The 16,412-nt window shown below is 34.2% G+C and overlaps 1 protein-coding gene across 5 annotated transcripts in view; it reads right to left on the reverse strand.

Moving 5' to 3' along the window:
• rg (rugose) overlaps positions 1-16,412 on the reverse strand; it is a 327,718-nt gene that overhangs the window by 265,938 nt on the left and 45,368 nt on the right. For 4 of the 5 annotated variants that reach the window (XM_068387372.1, XM_068387371.1, XM_068387373.1 and 1 more), the window contains 8 exons: positions 15,434-15,587; positions 13,676-14,080; positions 7,875-8,001; positions 5,662-5,770; positions 5,298-5,476; positions 4,987-5,137; positions 4,544-4,673; positions 3,844-3,980 (listed from right to left, as the gene is read on the reverse strand). In XM_068387372.1, the coding sequence (XP_068243473.1) occupies positions 3,844-3,980; positions 4,544-4,673; positions 4,987-5,137; positions 5,298-5,476; positions 5,662-5,770; positions 7,875-8,001; positions 13,676-14,080; positions 15,434-15,587 (1,392 nt within the window). The remainder of the gene's footprint in view (positions 1-3,843; positions 3,981-4,543; positions 4,674-4,986; positions 5,138-5,297; positions 5,477-5,661; positions 5,771-7,874; positions 8,002-13,675; positions 14,081-15,433; positions 15,588-16,412) is intronic. The other variant, XM_068387370.1, reaches the window with a different exon arrangement.

Below are 16,412 nucleotides of genomic sequence, written 5' to 3' on the forward strand. Positions count from 1 at the left end.
TATGTAACAACCAAAAGGAAAAAAAAATATCTTTTGAATAAATTAATGCTCTTTCTTCTAAATAATAAATGCTCTCTCTCTCTCTCTCTCTCTCTCTCTCTCTCTCTCTCTCTCTCTCTCTCTCTCTCTCTCTCTCTCTCTCTCGTCTCAAAGAATGCACTTTTTTAGTGAAAGTGACACATGCTATGGCAATGAATTATATATCGTTAGTGATTTATGTAACAACCCTAAAAACATTCTCTCTCTCTCTCTCTCTCTCTCTCTCTCTCTCTCTCTCTCTCTCTCTCTCACTCTCTCCGGATTTTTTCTAAAAACTGAAACATGCCATGTCAATCAATTACACATCCTAAAATGCTTTTAACATAGCTCCATCCACTAATGCTTCTAAATGCTTATGAACAAAGCTCATGTGTAATTCGAACTAATTCGTATCGTAAATTCCAAATACGGTCTCGCAACATTAAAGTAAAATCCCGATTTTGGGGATAAAAAGAAAAACTTATCTCTTTGTGAAGTGCTATAATAGTGATCAGAAAACTATTAAGCCTGAATGCAAATGCTAGTGAATAACTGAAAAGATACAAAGCAAAATATAAACGGGAAAGAAATTATTTTCACACATCAAGGACCGCCTGAACAGACTCTTAGTGTCTGATGGAAAGTGAGAAATAAACCCCTAAAAGTAAAAATAAGTTGAGGGACAAGCTCCACAAAGTAAACCAGAGGTGGGAATGATTGACACACGACACTGAATTTAAGAGAAAATGACAAAATCAAGCATGGTCGCAATTATAGATACGGAAACATTACTTGTTTGTTGTTTGTTCGATATCAATAATAATGGGACAGTTATTATTATTATTATTATTATTATTATTATTATTACTAGCCAAGCTACAACCCTAGTTGGAAAAGCAAGATGCTATAAGCCCAAGGGCTCAAACAGGGAAAAAAAGCCCAGTGAGGAAAGGAAATAAGGAAATAAATAAAGGATGAGAATAAATTAACAATATATCATTCTAAAAACAATAACAGCGTCAAAACAGATATGTCCTATATAAACTATTAACAGCGTTAAAAACAGATATGTCATATATAAACTATAAAAAGACTACAACCCTAGTTGGAAGAGTAGGATATTATAAGCCCAAGGACTCCAACAGGGAAAAATATCCCAGTGAGGAGATAAAGGAAATAAATAAACAAGATAAGTAATGACAAATTAGAATAAAAAATAACTGATGCCGGAGGCATAATAAGAAAAAATCTAAAATGAGGTAAGGAAGTAAATATGAAATAAAGAACATTTATAATATAGCGCAAAAAATCGTAAAAAAAGAGAGGTTAGAAACAAGAAACTTTCATTAAAACCAAGGAATTAAATTCTGACCTCTCCAAAATATTGTATTATCTTGTCTCAACCAAAATGTTATAACTGGCCCACCTTCGGTTAAACTTTCGTTTAAAAAAATTCACGCATAACTATTTAAAAAAAAAAAAAAAAAAAAAAAAACCTTATTCCCCAAAACGGGAACTAAACGAGATTGTTTGATAGTCTGACCTCTTCAAAAAATTTATAATCTTATTTCTACAAATATGTTATCATTCCCATAAACTCGGTTAAAAATTCGTTAAAAAAAATCCAAGTTTAACTATTCAAATAAACATTCTTGCAAACAAATAACTTTATTCCCCAAAACGGGAACTGAACGACGTTGGTTGATAATTTCACCTCTTCAAATATACAATGTATAATCTAATCTCTACCAAAATATTATCATTGGCCCACCTTCGGTTAAACTTTCGTTAGAAAAAATCCACTATTTAAACAAACCTTACTGCAAACAAACAAATCCATTCCTTGCCAGAAGTAATATAACTGTATTCCCCAAAACGGGAACTAAACGAGGTTGGTTGCCAATGATACTATAACCGACAAAAAAAAATATTAAGTAATGTATGTGTGTGAGCATTAACTTTGCACACATTCCTCTCCTATTATTACTGTTTTTTTAAAATATTATATTAATTGTTAATCATTTCTCATATATTTTATTTATTTCCTTATTTCCTTTCCTCACTGGGCTATTTTTCTTGTTGGAGCCCTTGGGCTTATAGCATCTTGCTTTTTCAACTAGGGTTGTAGCTTAGCTAATAATAATAATAATAATAATAATAATAATAATAATAATAATAATAATAAACGACCAAATAATCTATAAATCACAAAAAAAAATCAATAGAATGAAAACCACCATAAAAAGATATATGTGAAATACAGAGTTCATTTCAGCAGCATTCCCACCTCGTTCTAAGGACGGGCAAACACTGTGAGACCAGCTCGGCATAGCACCGGGTTTGGGTGGTCAAGTGTGGGCGGTGGGGCGTGGAAGCCAGGATGAGTGGGCGTGCCTTGCCCTCCCCTCATCTCCACCTCCTTCGAGTGAGGAATGCAATACCCACAGGAAGCACCTGTTTCCAACTGGAGTCGTTTATTGGAAACTAGGAATACTGCAGTGTTTGCAACAAATCTTAAACGTTTGCAATTTTGCAAATCTTGTGACGTATCTTGCTATTTGCGAATTTCATCAAATGTAAAAATCATCCTCATTATCATCTCCTCCTACGCCCATTGACGCAAAGGGCCTCAGTTAGATTTCGCCAGTCTCTATCTTAAGCTTTTAAATCAATTCTTCACCATTCATCACCATCTACTTCACGTTTCATAGTCCTCAGCCATGTAGGCCTGGGGCTTCCAACTCTTCTAATGCCTCATGGAGCCCAGCTGAAAGCTTGGTGAACTAATCCCTCTTGGGAAGTGCGAAGAGCATGCACAACCTATCTCCATCTACCCCCAACCTAATCTCATCTACATATGGCACTTGAGTAATCTCTCTTATAGTTTCATTTCTAATCCTGTCCTGCTATTTAACTCCCAATATTTTTTCTGAGGGCTTTGTTCTCAAATCTACAAAATCTGTTGGATATTGTTTCTTTGTCATACCACGACTCATGTCCATACAGTAACACCGATCTCACTAAACTGATATAAAGCCTGACTTTCATATGTAATTTCAGGTGATTTGATTTCATAGATGTAACAAAAAGATTTGACGGAAAAGGGACACGAGACAAACATGTCTTTATCTTCAGTTATATTATCATCATTATTATTATTACAAAATTAAATGAAATATAATGAAAATTGTTTCCTTAAAATCAACATACAATAGAGTCTTACTTTCATTCTTCTTACATTTCAATGTAATAATAATAATAATAATAATAATAATAATAATAATAATAATAATAATTGTAATAATAATAAAAACAATAATAATGAGAAGACAGCAATAACAATAATGAGGGCCACAATGTGTTCTATTGATAAAGCAATTATCATTATAGATGGTAAATTGCCTCTTTAATATTTTTTTACCTTTTAAAGCATATATCCATTCACAAACATTTTATTATCTTGGTGTTTACTCAATTTTTCGTCTACAAATAAATGATACCTGGCCATCTCTCAGGGTGAAGTCATTTAATGACTGAGAACAAAATCAATAATAATAAAAAAATAAAATGCTTGATAAATTTTTGAAATTTCAGGCCCTCAAATTTTGCCAATTAAACATTATAAACTGTACTTACTTCTGCTGTTGATTGTGGTACAGAATATCTAATCTTCAAATATAAAATATCCCTGAAATAATTCATTCACAACTTCCATAGACTGGTTGATAGATTGATTAGAAGTTTTCTGAAGTTCCATAGATAATTACTCTGTAGTGCCATCTAAAAAATGCTACAAACAGAAAAAATATCATAAACAGTACTTACCTCTGGATCAGCTTTCCGGAACTCTGGGTCCTCTTCGTCCACTTCAAAATAGAGCTCCGCTGCTGTTATCGATACAGTGCCTGGCACCACTAGTCCTGGAGCGACAAGTCTTGCCCGTGTACTCATATTCACCATTCCTGAAATTACCAAACAGATTTTTTATATATGATATTTCATTTCCTTCTTCCCATCGTGCATTAACAAACAAAAAATTCCTCCACTTGTTTAACCCTTTTACCCCCAAAGGAAGTACTGGTACGTTTCACTAAAGCCATCCCTTTACCCCCATGGACGTACCGGTACGTCCTCGCAAAAAAATGCTATAATTTTTTTTTTTTTCATATTTTTGATTATTTTTTGAGAAAATTCAGGCATTTTCCAAGAGAATGAGACCAACCTGACCTCTCTATGACAAAAATCAAGGCTGTTAGAACAATTAAAAAAAAATATACTGCAAAATGTGCTGGGAAAAAAATAACCCCCTGGGAGTTAAGGGTTGGAAATTTCCAAATAGCCTGGGGGTAAAAGGCTTAATATGAAATATATCAGTAATCCTATTTACAAAAAATATTAATAATGTGTTCGTATATAATCTACAGTATGCAGAATGGGACCCACAATAAAAACTATTAATATGAACATCATAGAAGGTTCATAGAAATAAAATATTGTTGTACAGAACCAAATTGTAACAACCCACCGGTGACATCAGCATCTAGGTCTCTGTCATCGGTGGTTAGTTCAGAGTCATCCAAAAGGTCAGGAGACTGCAAGGGCTGCTGCATGGACCTCCTCTGAGCTGCAAGTTGGGCATGGAATTCTTCTCTAGCCTGAGGAGAAAAATTTTTACCAGTGCTTAAAACACGACTTAAAATAAAAAAAAACATTTAGATAACTAGGTCTCAATACAAGCTAAGCTTTTGCTAAATAAAAAATGCAGTAAAAAATTTCATTTCTGAAAAACATTATGGAAGAAAATGAGGAACAACAACTGCATGTTCTCATCAACTCCTTAAGCAAGCTAATTTACACACACTAATTATATACTGTAAAATACACTGAATAATCATCAAAGAAAAAATGTATGAAAATCTCCAGGTACTTTATCAGTATAACAAGTGCATATCATACAAAAAATCTTACTTGAAGAATTGCATCCTCAGGAGCTCCATGCTCAATAGCAGCTTTCAGAGTAGCTTCGGGATGCGAAGAACCTAAGGGATTTGGCACAAAACGCTTTCTTCTCCGAGAGTCATCCTCCCAAGAATCTAGCTTCCAAAACTGGGGTGGTGCACTATAAAATCAAAAAATTTTCTCTCAGAAAAAATAAAAATGGAAAAAAGTCCATGTACTGTAAAACAAAATTTGTTCAAGCAGTGCAGCATTCAATACACCATTTCCTAAGACTAAAATAGATGAGCAAATATTGAGCCTACGACAACCTCGTCACTTACACTTTGTTAAGAGCATGGATTGCAGTGCCCCAAGCTCCATGTTTATTTGACAAGATATTAGTGATTTTATCCAAGATACGTGCAGCCACAACATTGTCTCTCCTCCTCGCAGCAGTAATCAAATGGTCGCACATTTTCTCCTCCTCCCGACGTTCCAGCACAGTTGTTGCACTTAGGGACTGCAATAGATATATATAAAAGTAAATAAGACATTGTTAGGACTCATGCTGTAAAAAAATATATGCACGATGCTTTAGCTTTCTCTGGATCATTTTGTTAGTAGTAATTACTCTTACTCATCTAGGTTAGTTGACTTAAATGTTAATGTTATAGGTGTTGACAGTTGATATCCTATCAATCTCACCTCAAAATCTGCATGCTTGAGCACATCATCTGCTCGCATTCGGTTGAGGATAAACTCAGCTTCATTGGCAACTCGCACTATGTGGTCCTTCATGGCGTGCGATAATAGTCTGAAGTTACACAGAAGGAGATGTATGTAGTAAGCAAGTTAGACAAGAGAGAAACTGAGAAAAAGTACTATAGAAAGGAAAAGAACACAATCAAGGTACAGCATTGCAATGTATTCGAACACTGCTGTACAAATAACTAAGATTTTGATACCTTACAACATTTGCGATTTGTCAGCTAGTTGGAACATTACAAATAAAGAGACCAACTTAACCTGCTTTTCCTTTAGTAAAGTACAAGTTTTGCAAAAGAATAGTTTTATATCAAGAGTGGAAGAGCATAAGAACAAAGGAAGGTTGTTAGTTGGATATTTGATACTTGAATCAAGCAAATTTGGTAGTTCATAGCAAGAAGCATAACAGCGTACACAAAATTAAAGTCAAGAATGTATTGTTAAAATGAATTCAACAGAATACAAGAGAAAAATAAAAGTAAAGGAAATAATGTGAAAAATACAAACGAAACACACAAAGACTTCTGTCAATGAAGATACAATTGATACATTATACTGAAAGTAAAAGACCTATGTGAAAAGCACAATTAGCTTTAGATTAAGAACTAGACTTATCAACAACAAAAACACGTTCACAAAACCAGCTATAGTCCATTTCTTTTAGCGAGTCATATTTGCACCGACTCGCAACGGTGCCCTTTTAGCTCGGAAAAGTTTCCTGGTCGCTGATTGGTTAGAATTATCTTGTCCAACCAATCAGCGCTCAGGAAATTTTTCCGAGCTAAAAGGGCACCGCTGCGAATCGGTGCAAATATGACTCGCTAAAAGAAATGGACTATAGATGAATAGCTTTTAAAGCCTTGAATTAATTCTGACACCTCAATGAATTTTTTGCTGACAAAAATGGATACAATCAACTAATACGAAAGTCCTCTTTTTAAAACTATTTCACATAATAATGAAAGACATCTTCTAGCACCCAAATACTTTTCCCCTCTATAAAGATAGTTCCACAAGTTAACCAAGAATTGCTTTTACATTCCTTATATAAATTTTAATTTCAGCTGTGATCTTACCTCTGTACTGCACAAAACATATTAGTTGAAAAAGATAGTAAATGTAAAAATTCCTAAATTATTTTATAATTAAAATTTGCCATTTATACTTTTGTTGTCTTAATATATGCAACATAAAAGATATTAATAGTTTTACTACTCTAAATATCAAAGGCAAAATTTGAGTCATTATTTTACTGCCCCTCAAAGTTCAGAATTTAATGGGAAATCTACATACAACTATAATCTAGTCAATATTCTAGCAAGTCAACTGATACTTTAAAACAATCAGCAATATGCACGTGACCAAAGACCAATTCACACTGTTAAAGGAGGTAAAGCTAGTATTTAAAAGTTAGATTACAAAGAAAAGTAATAAACGGGATATAGTCCTTGTATTTGAACAATAATGTGGACTCCTTTACTCTGATAACAGCATAAAATTTTTTGTATGGGGTGAACTTTACTCTGTTGACAACATAAAATTTTTAGTATGGGGTGAACTTTACTCTGATGACAACATAAAATTTTTAGTATGGGGTGAACTTTACTCTGACGACAACATAACATATTTTGTATGGGGTGAACTTTACTCACGACAACATAACATATTTTGTATGGGGTGAACTTTACTCTGTTGACAACATAAAATTTTTAGTATGGGGTGAACTTTACTCTGATGACAACATAAAATTTTTTGTATGGGGTGAACTTTACTCTGATGACAACATAACATATTTTGTATGGGGTGAACTTTACTCTGACGACAACATAACATATTTTGTATGGGGTGAACTTTACTCTGACGACAACATAACATATTTTGTATGGGGTGAACTTTACTCTGATGACAACATAAAATTTTTAGTATGGGGTGAACTTTACTCTGACGACAACATAACATATTTTGTATGGGGTGAACTTTACTCTGTTGACAACAAAAATTTTTTAGTATGGGGTGAAAACTTTAACTAGAGTATTACCACCATTATTACCATCATTAGTACAGAGTTGAACACAAAACTAAAGAATCACAGTTAATTAATCAAATAGAACAATGGTAAATTACTTCCACAGCAGTCAAAATCATTCCCTTACCTCCCCTCATTTATCAACTCGATGAAGGCTAAACCAGCATGCTTCTGGAGAGAGTTTTGCCACTCTTGTGAACACAGCAGCATGACGAGTTCCACGACACTCTGGCTGTGCTTGAAAGTCATCAGTCCTACAAAATAAAATAATTCCATTAATCTGGTAATAAAAGATGATCAACATATAAAATCCTGGCTAAATTCACTTGCATAATTACTAGTATGTCACGATAGCCAGTATATTTGTATCCTAAAATATGTAAATATTCATCGGTCTCACTCATTTTGTATCCTAAAATATGTAAATATTCATCGGTCTCACTCATAGAAACAGCTATATAATAAACTGCATTAATCTTTGCCTGACTGTTAAATTTATCGATGATATTAGCCTCAACACTTTAGTCCCGAATGAAAAGAGGAAAATCAACGCCTGACATACTGGCAGCACCATAAGTACATGGCCCCATACCTTTTTATTACGGTAAGGTGAGAACCACACTTCTTGTGTTGCAGCCCAGCATTGCTAGAAGCATACTAAAGTGCAGGTTTCCACTATACCAATCAAAGATATTGTCACATGTCATAGCATTTGGAGCAAAGGCTTGATTTTGACATTTAGACAGCAGTTACTGGTCTGGATATCAGGCTAGGACCAATTCCCAAAGCAGACTTAGAGTTATTTTATATCATTTGCCAATACGCTGTAAGCCTTGGGTTAACCGTTAGTGATCAATGAGAACCATACTCTAGCAAACCGTGCTAATGGTGGATAAAAATAAAAAATCTTATATTGTTCTGGTATTTTGTGATCAATGGAAGCACTCAAGATCTTGAATTCCAACAACATATAGTCTCAGTCTGTGTTATGTTCACCTTCAATTACTTAACGAATCAAATTTGTGTTTCATAGCCATGCCTTTCATTTCCCTGCTATCAGCAGAGAAGACAGGATAAGTGGTTGAATCAGGAATATCTGACGATGATCCCTTGCAACTAACGAAAAGATTCACCAGGAAAGGCACTATTAGAATATACCAGATTAAATTACCCCCTCAAAACTGTCTTTTAATCTAATGAAAAAAGATGAATTTCAAAGAAAAATCAAATTCTTAAATAATTATTCTTATAAAAACCATCATTCACTGCTATCACCTCCTCACCTGACTATTTTCTCATAGCCATAATCCAGATTACTGTACAAGCAAAACAATATTCTAACTTCATTTTAATCCTAAAGTCCATGGACTCGCATGCAAGGTGCTACCAGTCAACCAGCAGACAACTTTATCCTTCAGGTTCGGGAATAGAATGAGTACGATTTCTGAATACCCATAAATTGGGTTAAAGAAAATTATGAGTTTGTACTAAATTCCCTAAATAGATGTTTCAGAAACTCTATATTTTCTGATGAGTGCATTTTATATAAAATATGTTTCAACTTTCAGTCAACTTGCATTATCTGCATACATTGAGTGGTTCATTTACACTATCCATAAATATCAATGGGTCAAATGAGTGGCTATTTTTCCTAAATTCTTCGTTGTACAGCATAATGCATTTTAATCTGTTATTAAAGTTTTGTATAATTTACACTGATTAAAATGGACATTAAAAGTTAACCTCAAAACAGCTTTTTCATTTTCTACAGAGCTGGCAGTTCATTACTACATATCCTATACAAGCATTGACTTTGAAATTTTGAAAGTTTAATACTGTACTAAAAGTCCACACTTGCCAAATCTAAAAGAACTAATTTAAAAACAAAATGCAGTTCAAATATATTTGTGCAAAAAATGCTGGTGCCATTAAGCAAAAAAGTAAAATTATCAGCTTAACCTCAAAACAGCTTTTTAATTTTCTCCAGAGGTGACAGTTCATTACTACAGATCCTATACAAGCATTGACTTTGATATTTTAAAAACTATATTCAGTACTGTACTAAGAGTCAACACTTGCTAAATCTAAATGAACTAATTTAAAACCAAAATGCAGTTCAAATACTGTATATTTGTGCAAAAAATGCTGGTGCCATTAAGCAAAAAAAATCAGCTTGAAAAATCTTGAGCTTTTACAGTGTGCAAATACTCCAAACACACAATGCTGAAAATTTAAACAAAAAATAAATGTTTTTGGGATCATACCCAATTCAATATATGGAAACAAACAAATAATATTGTACTGTGTCGTTAAGATATATTGTAAATGCCTTTAAAAACTTGTGCAAGTGCAAAAATACCAAGTATATAAAAAATAAGCGCATAAAAAACGCTCTGAAAAGTGCATAAAAAACCTTCTGAAAAGTGCAATGAAACCTTATAGCCTTAAACATAAATGCATAAGCAGTACCACAGATTACGAGTAACTGAATACAAGCATATAAATTTGAATTTGGCTACGAGCATTACTTCGGTCTGTAAGCAAAACATTTTCACTCCATATGGACATTTTTTGTGGTCAAGTACTAACAACATTAGCACACGGTGTTCATATGTCACGTGTGTTTTTACGCCATTTTGTTTAACATTAGCTCACAACACCCTTGATTAGACCCTAACTCTTCCATTCTCTGAGCAGTACTCGTAGAAGCAGCGTATCATACAAGCATGATTGGAACTGTTCTTTGTAGAGTTGCGACATCATGTTCTTTGTCGAGATGTGATTTCTTTTGTTCATCATAAAGAGATTTTGTGTTGCATCGCTAAGTTAATAGTACTAAGACAAAGACCCCCCCATGATGATTAAGAAAGACGGTAAGAAGACAGTAATAATTACAGTAATGAACAAGTGAAAAAAAGAAATTATCGAGAAGCACAAACAAAGTACGTATGTCCCATGCCTGGCAAAAAAAGTTCAATCGAACAACGTCCAAGATTTGGAAGTAAAAAGAAGATATCAAATCAATTTATGTTGTGAAAGTGGTGCTGACATTGACAAAACAACAGCCCCACGTTCTTAATAAAGTTCAAAGGTTTCAGCTTGTCTCGATTATTGAGTAGTTAACAGGAGATATAATTACTGAAAATCTTATTTGTGAAAAAGCAAAGGTGCTGTATGCTGACCTTGTGAAAAGGAGCCAGGTACATCAACCGAAAAAAGAAAAAGAAACATTTATGGTGAACCAAGGATCATTGAGAATTTCAAGAGAACAACTGGCATCAACAATGTTCTGCGACACAGCGAGGTTGCATGGTACAGAGGATATGGCACTAGCCAAGCTAGAGAACAATGGTTTGATTTCGGGGTGGCCTTCTCCTAGAAAGATGCTTACCACAGCTATAGAGTCTCTTCTACTCTTATCAAGTGGAAAGTAGCCACTGAATAATGACAGTGCAATAGTTAACCCTACAGAAAAAGCTTAATTGCAACAAGACTGGTCTATTTTGGAAGACAAGCCCATGAAAGACCATCTAACCCTGGTGTTTTGTACTAACACCAGCAGAGATTGCAAAATTATACCGCTCATGGTGTATCATTTGGAGAATCCATGAGCCTTCAAGAAGTGCAAGGTGCAGAAGAAGTTACTGAATGTCAAGTGGAGGCTAAACAAAAAGCCTTAGGTGACCCACATTTTGTTTGTGGAATAGAGCAATGAGCTATTTGGTCCTAAGGTTAAAAGGTACCTTTGGGAGAAGAACCTCACACTCTAAGCCTTGATATTTAAGGAAATTCTCCTGCCCATCATCCAGCCATTAAAGACAACTTAGTTGAGAAACTCAAATTAATCAAAATAAAGTTCATTCTACCTAAACCTACTACAATATTCCAGCCCATGTATCGGTAGGCGACCTAAAATTTTAAGACGCTCTATACAAAAGCAATGTTCAAGCGGTGCTTCAAGGTCAACAAAAGGACCAACCTCACCCACCAAGAGTTTTGGCAAGATCATTTTCATATTGTTAACTGCCTCATAATCATTGGCAAAGCCTGGGAAAGGGTCACCAATAGAACCGTCAATTCTATCTGTGGCTTGAATGCCTTCCTGAATACAATTTTGAGGAATATGAACTCCTGCAGGAAGCAGTTGATGATGAAACTGAGTCCTTGGGAAAGACAATGGGGTTGGAAGTAAACAAGGACGACAACAACAATCTATTTGAGGAGCATAGCAAACACTGATGACCGAGGAGCTGGTAGAGTTGCATAAGGAGCTGCAGCAAGAGGTTGCAGAGGAAATTTCATCTGGAAAGGATGAGGGACACAAGTGACAAACTTCTCGCTTCAAGTGAAATAAGGGACATGTTGAAAATATGGCAAAATCTGCAAAAATTTGCAGGAACACATTACTCAGATACAGTTCCAGCAGGGCGAGCAGCGAAATTCACAACAACACGGTCACATTTTAATACAATTTTAAAGAAAATGCAAAAGCAGTCATCTCTAGATAGGTTCCTTGTAAAACAGAATAAATTAAATGATTTAGTTATTGACAGTGAATGTCATTCAAGAGAGAACACCTTATATTTAATCAAGAAGTGCTCATAAGATGATGATCATCACCATGATCTTCATCATCATCATTATCCTCCTCCTCGCACCAGCCACGACTCTCCTCAAAGGTAAAGTCTGAATTAATTTGTCAATATTTCTATTCTTTACTATGAATTATTAATTTGTATTGATTTCTGATGTTAGAGGTTATAATTCTAACACTAATTGCTATTAAAGAATGAGTATTTATTGACGTGTGAAACAATCAAGTGAATTTTCTTTATTTCTTAAAGGAAAAATTGCCTAAGGATATAAGCATTTCAGGTTTTGAGCGCACTCCAAGAACAAATTAAACACGTACACCAAGGTACTAATGTACATTAAAGTACTTCATGATACTCGTCAAAACATACCAAAATATAAAAAATCTAGAAGTTCAAATCACCATAAAACCTTTACCAACTAAATTCGAGATTTTCTCCTTCGAACAACACAATATAACCTGAAGTAAATTCCCGTACAGATAAAATTCTTGACAATAGTAGTTGTCAAAATTCAGCTACAGACACTTCAGTGCCTGGTAAAGTATATGACATTTGAATTTAACATTTTGTAGTAAGCAATTGTGTAACAATTAAAAATCCAAAAGGCTTTTCCTGTTTAAAATTGAAAATTTGAAAATACGACTGAATTAAATAATTTCTCATTCACAATACAGTACAGTGCATGAAATAGACTTTCAATTACCTGACTATATATACTGTACATTATAAACAACTGTTTGTTGAAAGTAAAAAAAAAAAAAAATATTTTAAAAGACATTCAGAAAGGAAATACTGTGCTGTACACGATTAGGTCTGGATAAAAAAAAAAAAAAATAAAAAAATAAACAGCCACATAAGATGGAATCATCAACAATTCATTTAAATTTGCTTTACAACAAGCTAAAACAACAAATTAGGAAAATTATACAAATCTATACTTCATGTACTGTACTTATATACTGTACTGTAATAAAGAAAGTCCTATTAAAAGTAATGAAAAAAAAACAGAGTGCAGTAAGCATTACTTGTATTCTTTTAAAAAATCTACTGTTTTTCAAAATGCAATCCAGATAATTCATGAGACAAGCATGCATTTCTCAATGAATTATAGCATGCATAATCTGCCAATGGCAGATGCTGTTAAAATGCAGTAGAATAAAATGAAAATGAAATCATTAAAAACTTTTGTGGATCAAAAATGTCAAAAGGTGCCTAATTAAAATATGCATGCAATAATTAACTAACACTGGGGGGTTACTGGGGGGCTGCCTCCACGACAACATACAATGGAACCTCCGCACACCAGATAAAAAAAAGAACCCCACAGCCTCACCTTTACCTTCCATGAGGAGCTCTTGCCCATGGGATCCAACTAGAGTTTTAGAGAGAAATGGAGCAAAGTCCACCATGATCTCCCGTAGAAGAGGAGACACAGATCCCAGTGCCATCTCAAGCTTCTGTGTAAGGGACGCTTCCCGGGACGGTGTAGGAATGGGCAAATCAGAACTAAGAAAGGGCTTGATATTCAAATCTTCTGGCCGATGGTGCTTTACAGTAGAAGTGACAGGATCTGGCATGTTGGACGGAGAGGAAAGAACAGAGATTTGGCCAGTTAGCTGCTGCTGAGGGTCTTGCGATAAGGACTGCGATTGCGACAACTGCGGAGGGCCCTGCTGCTGGCTGGGATGCTGCTGTTGCTGGAGCTGTGATATTTCGTTGGATTCACCGACGCCATACACTGTCGAGAAAATAAATACAAATTATTGTATACATAACAAAAGGTAAAAATAATCCTAAAATTCAACCTTTATCTCTATCAATGCATGAGAAAATAATAAAAACCCTCTACTTTACATTGAAATAGTAGCTTTGTACGTGTTGATTTCTCTTTACTGTAGAGCATCCAATTGTCATTACCATACTCTATTAAATTTCCTGTTGAATGACATACTTGATTGTTTACTATAATAATTTTGGTACACTTGAATTTCTGAGAAAACTGAAATTGTCCTTTGTTAAAATATTTCAATAAATTCATACAGTTTCTCTACTCCTAGAAAAAGCATCAAAGTACAGTACTAGTAGAATTTTGAAAAAAAAAGAAAAAGAAAAAAAAAACACTAAATTTATCTCAATCATAATACAGGTTTTTATTCTTGAATGGCTTTTTCACTCATTTTCCCCAATATCAAAGCATCAGAGCTCTTCATACATATTTGAGTAGAGTTTTGTGCTTAATTCAATCGCAAATCACTCACAAGGCCTGTGTGACCCGGCCTTAACATACAGTACAAGAAGACGATAAGACTGGCCCTGTTTCTACTTGTTTGTGTTTTTAGTGCTTACCATAGGGAGTGGTTAGATTGCTTCTCCGCAAACACAATATGGTCTAATATCCAGAATTTAATCTATTATGGGACATTGCCTGTTTAGCTTTTTGTACTATTAGAATTATTGTCTCTAAAAAATATTGTATATGGTGCTGTTAACATAAGGTAGTTTAACCACAAGCATAACATACAATAAAAGATGAACAAAGTACTGAAGGAAGATAAAACTTATCACAAGGAAGTGCATATTCTCTACCAGTTTAATAATCATTGACGACCTACTTTCATTACCTCAAAAATATGAAACTAATTAAATCTTGGTATCAATTTTTCAAGTGAACCAGAAAAACCTGCAACTCTTAAAGCTCTAAACAATATAACCCACTCATACTAATACTACTCCCTTACACCGTCTAGAATTATGTATGTCGCCTCTACATTTATTTGTAGACATAGCTGTTACTGTTTTTAGAATTATTTATTGTTAATTTGTTCTCATCATTTATTTATTTCCTTATTTCCTTTCCTCACTGGGCTATTTTTCTCTATTGGAGCCCTTGGGCTTATAGCATCTTGCTTTTCCAACTAGGGTTGTAGCTTGGGTAGTAATAATAATAATAATAATAATAATAATAATAATAATAATAATAATAAATGTTATGTTAGCAACACATTGGTCATAGAACCAATACTCAGCGTCAAATTCCTGATATAACAAAAGCCAATATTTTAAATACAGTTCGTACTGTATATATGCTCACCTGACTTTGGGGATTTAGCATCCATCTCATCTGGAGTTCCATCATTCAGATTGACTTCAGTCCAATCGTCTGCCGGCTGGGAATTTTGTTCTTCATTCAGGCTTACAGCAGCTGAGCCAACATCGCTGCCTCCTCCTTCACCCGTTTCCGAGCCCTGGACAGAACAATACTGCCATTAGCAAATGAAAGGTCTAATACTTTTAGCGGGGTCCAGTAGTACTCATTCATCACCAATACAAAGGAAATTTGTTTCCTATTCCAGGTTTTACAAAATCTTACAATACTAAGATGATAAGGACAAGGAAGTAACTTTTACACTACAGTAATAGATATACAGGGATGAAAAGGAATTAATAATCAAGCCAACGAAGTGATCACTTGCAAGTAGTATGCTCAATAGATCTAAAATATCTTTATGATATAATGGATAACCTACAACTAATCATGGATACTGAATTTAATCAATCTAACAAAAAAGTAATTATAAGAAGTTTTTCAAATTAATTATCTCCTATCTTACAACTATATAGATTCAAATTTTCGGAAAAGACTGTTGATTAGACCCTAAATACTGTGTATCAAAACAAGGATATTAGAAAAACACACTAAATACTGTGTATCAAAACAAGGATATTAGAAAAACACCCTAAATACTGTGTATCAAAACAAGGATATTAGAAAAAACTAAGAGTCAGTCAAGGAAGGGACTTCCTCTCCATAGTTTACCTCTAATTTTATCAAGACTTCTTTACAAGATCAAACTTAGATAATGCACCCTGATATAATGATTGACATGTTCAAAAACTTGTAAACTTTATTTCTTCAATATAAGCACATCACTCATATACATGCCACATTCATGGTCTCTTAAATTACTAGATACACTGATCTTTAAGAATGACTTCATTTTAAGCATACACCAATTGATGCCTGTAGTGCACAACAATCATCTGTCTTTCTTTTGAGCTGTTATAGAAAT

Source organism: Palaemon carinicauda, chromosome 14 (assembly GCF_036898095.1).
Source record: "Palaemon carinicauda isolate YSFRI2023 chromosome 14, ASM3689809v2, whole genome shotgun sequence".
Classification (NCBI taxonomy): Eukaryota; Metazoa; Arthropoda; class Malacostraca; order Decapoda; family Palaemonidae; genus Palaemon; species Palaemon carinicauda.